General features: G+C 42.3%; 1 protein-coding gene across 1 annotated transcript; it reads left to right on the forward strand.

The window, feature by feature from the left end:
* Positions 1–3: 3 nt before the first annotated feature.
* LOC140966027 (protein KINESIN LIGHT CHAIN-RELATED 2-like) lies at positions 4–474 on the forward strand (the record flags this gene model as incomplete). Its single annotated transcript, XM_073426298.1, has 1 exon — positions 4–474. A coding segment is annotated over one exon (471 nt), but the record flags the coding sequence as incomplete, so codon positions are not given.
* Positions 475–480: the final 6 nt, after the last annotated feature.

Below are 480 nucleotides of genomic sequence, written 5' to 3' on the forward strand. Positions count from 1 at the left end.
AGTAAAGGAGAGAACCATTCGTTAGTTGCTATGGTATACATTCGTCTGGCAGATTTATACAACAAAATAGGGAACTTTACTGAATGTGAATCGTACTGTGAAAATGCTCTTCGAATTTACGACAAGCCATCGTCTGGATCTCTCCCGGAAGAGATTGCTAGTGGTCTGGTGAACATTTCCGCTATCTACGAAAAAATGCACGAACCAAACCTGGCACTGCAGTTGCTACAGAGAGCGATAAAAGTGTATGGTGATGGACCAGGGCAGCTGAGTGCAATAGCAGGAATTGAAGCACAGATGGGGTCTCTTTATTACATTTTGGGAAGCTATTTTGAGTCTTACAGATCTTTAAAGAGCGCCGTTACGAAGTTTCGGGAAACGGGAGAGAAGCAATCTGCCATTTTTGGTGTTGTTCTGAATCAATTTGGGCTTGCCTGTATGCAACTTTCTTTGATAAATGAAGCCTGTGATTTGTTCGAA

This window comes from Primulina huaijiensis, unplaced genomic scaffold (genome assembly GCF_012295235.1).
Source record: "Primulina huaijiensis isolate GDHJ02 unplaced genomic scaffold, ASM1229523v2 scaffold200114, whole genome shotgun sequence".
NCBI classification, from domain to species: Eukaryota; Viridiplantae; Streptophyta; class Magnoliopsida; order Lamiales; family Gesneriaceae; genus Primulina; species Primulina huaijiensis.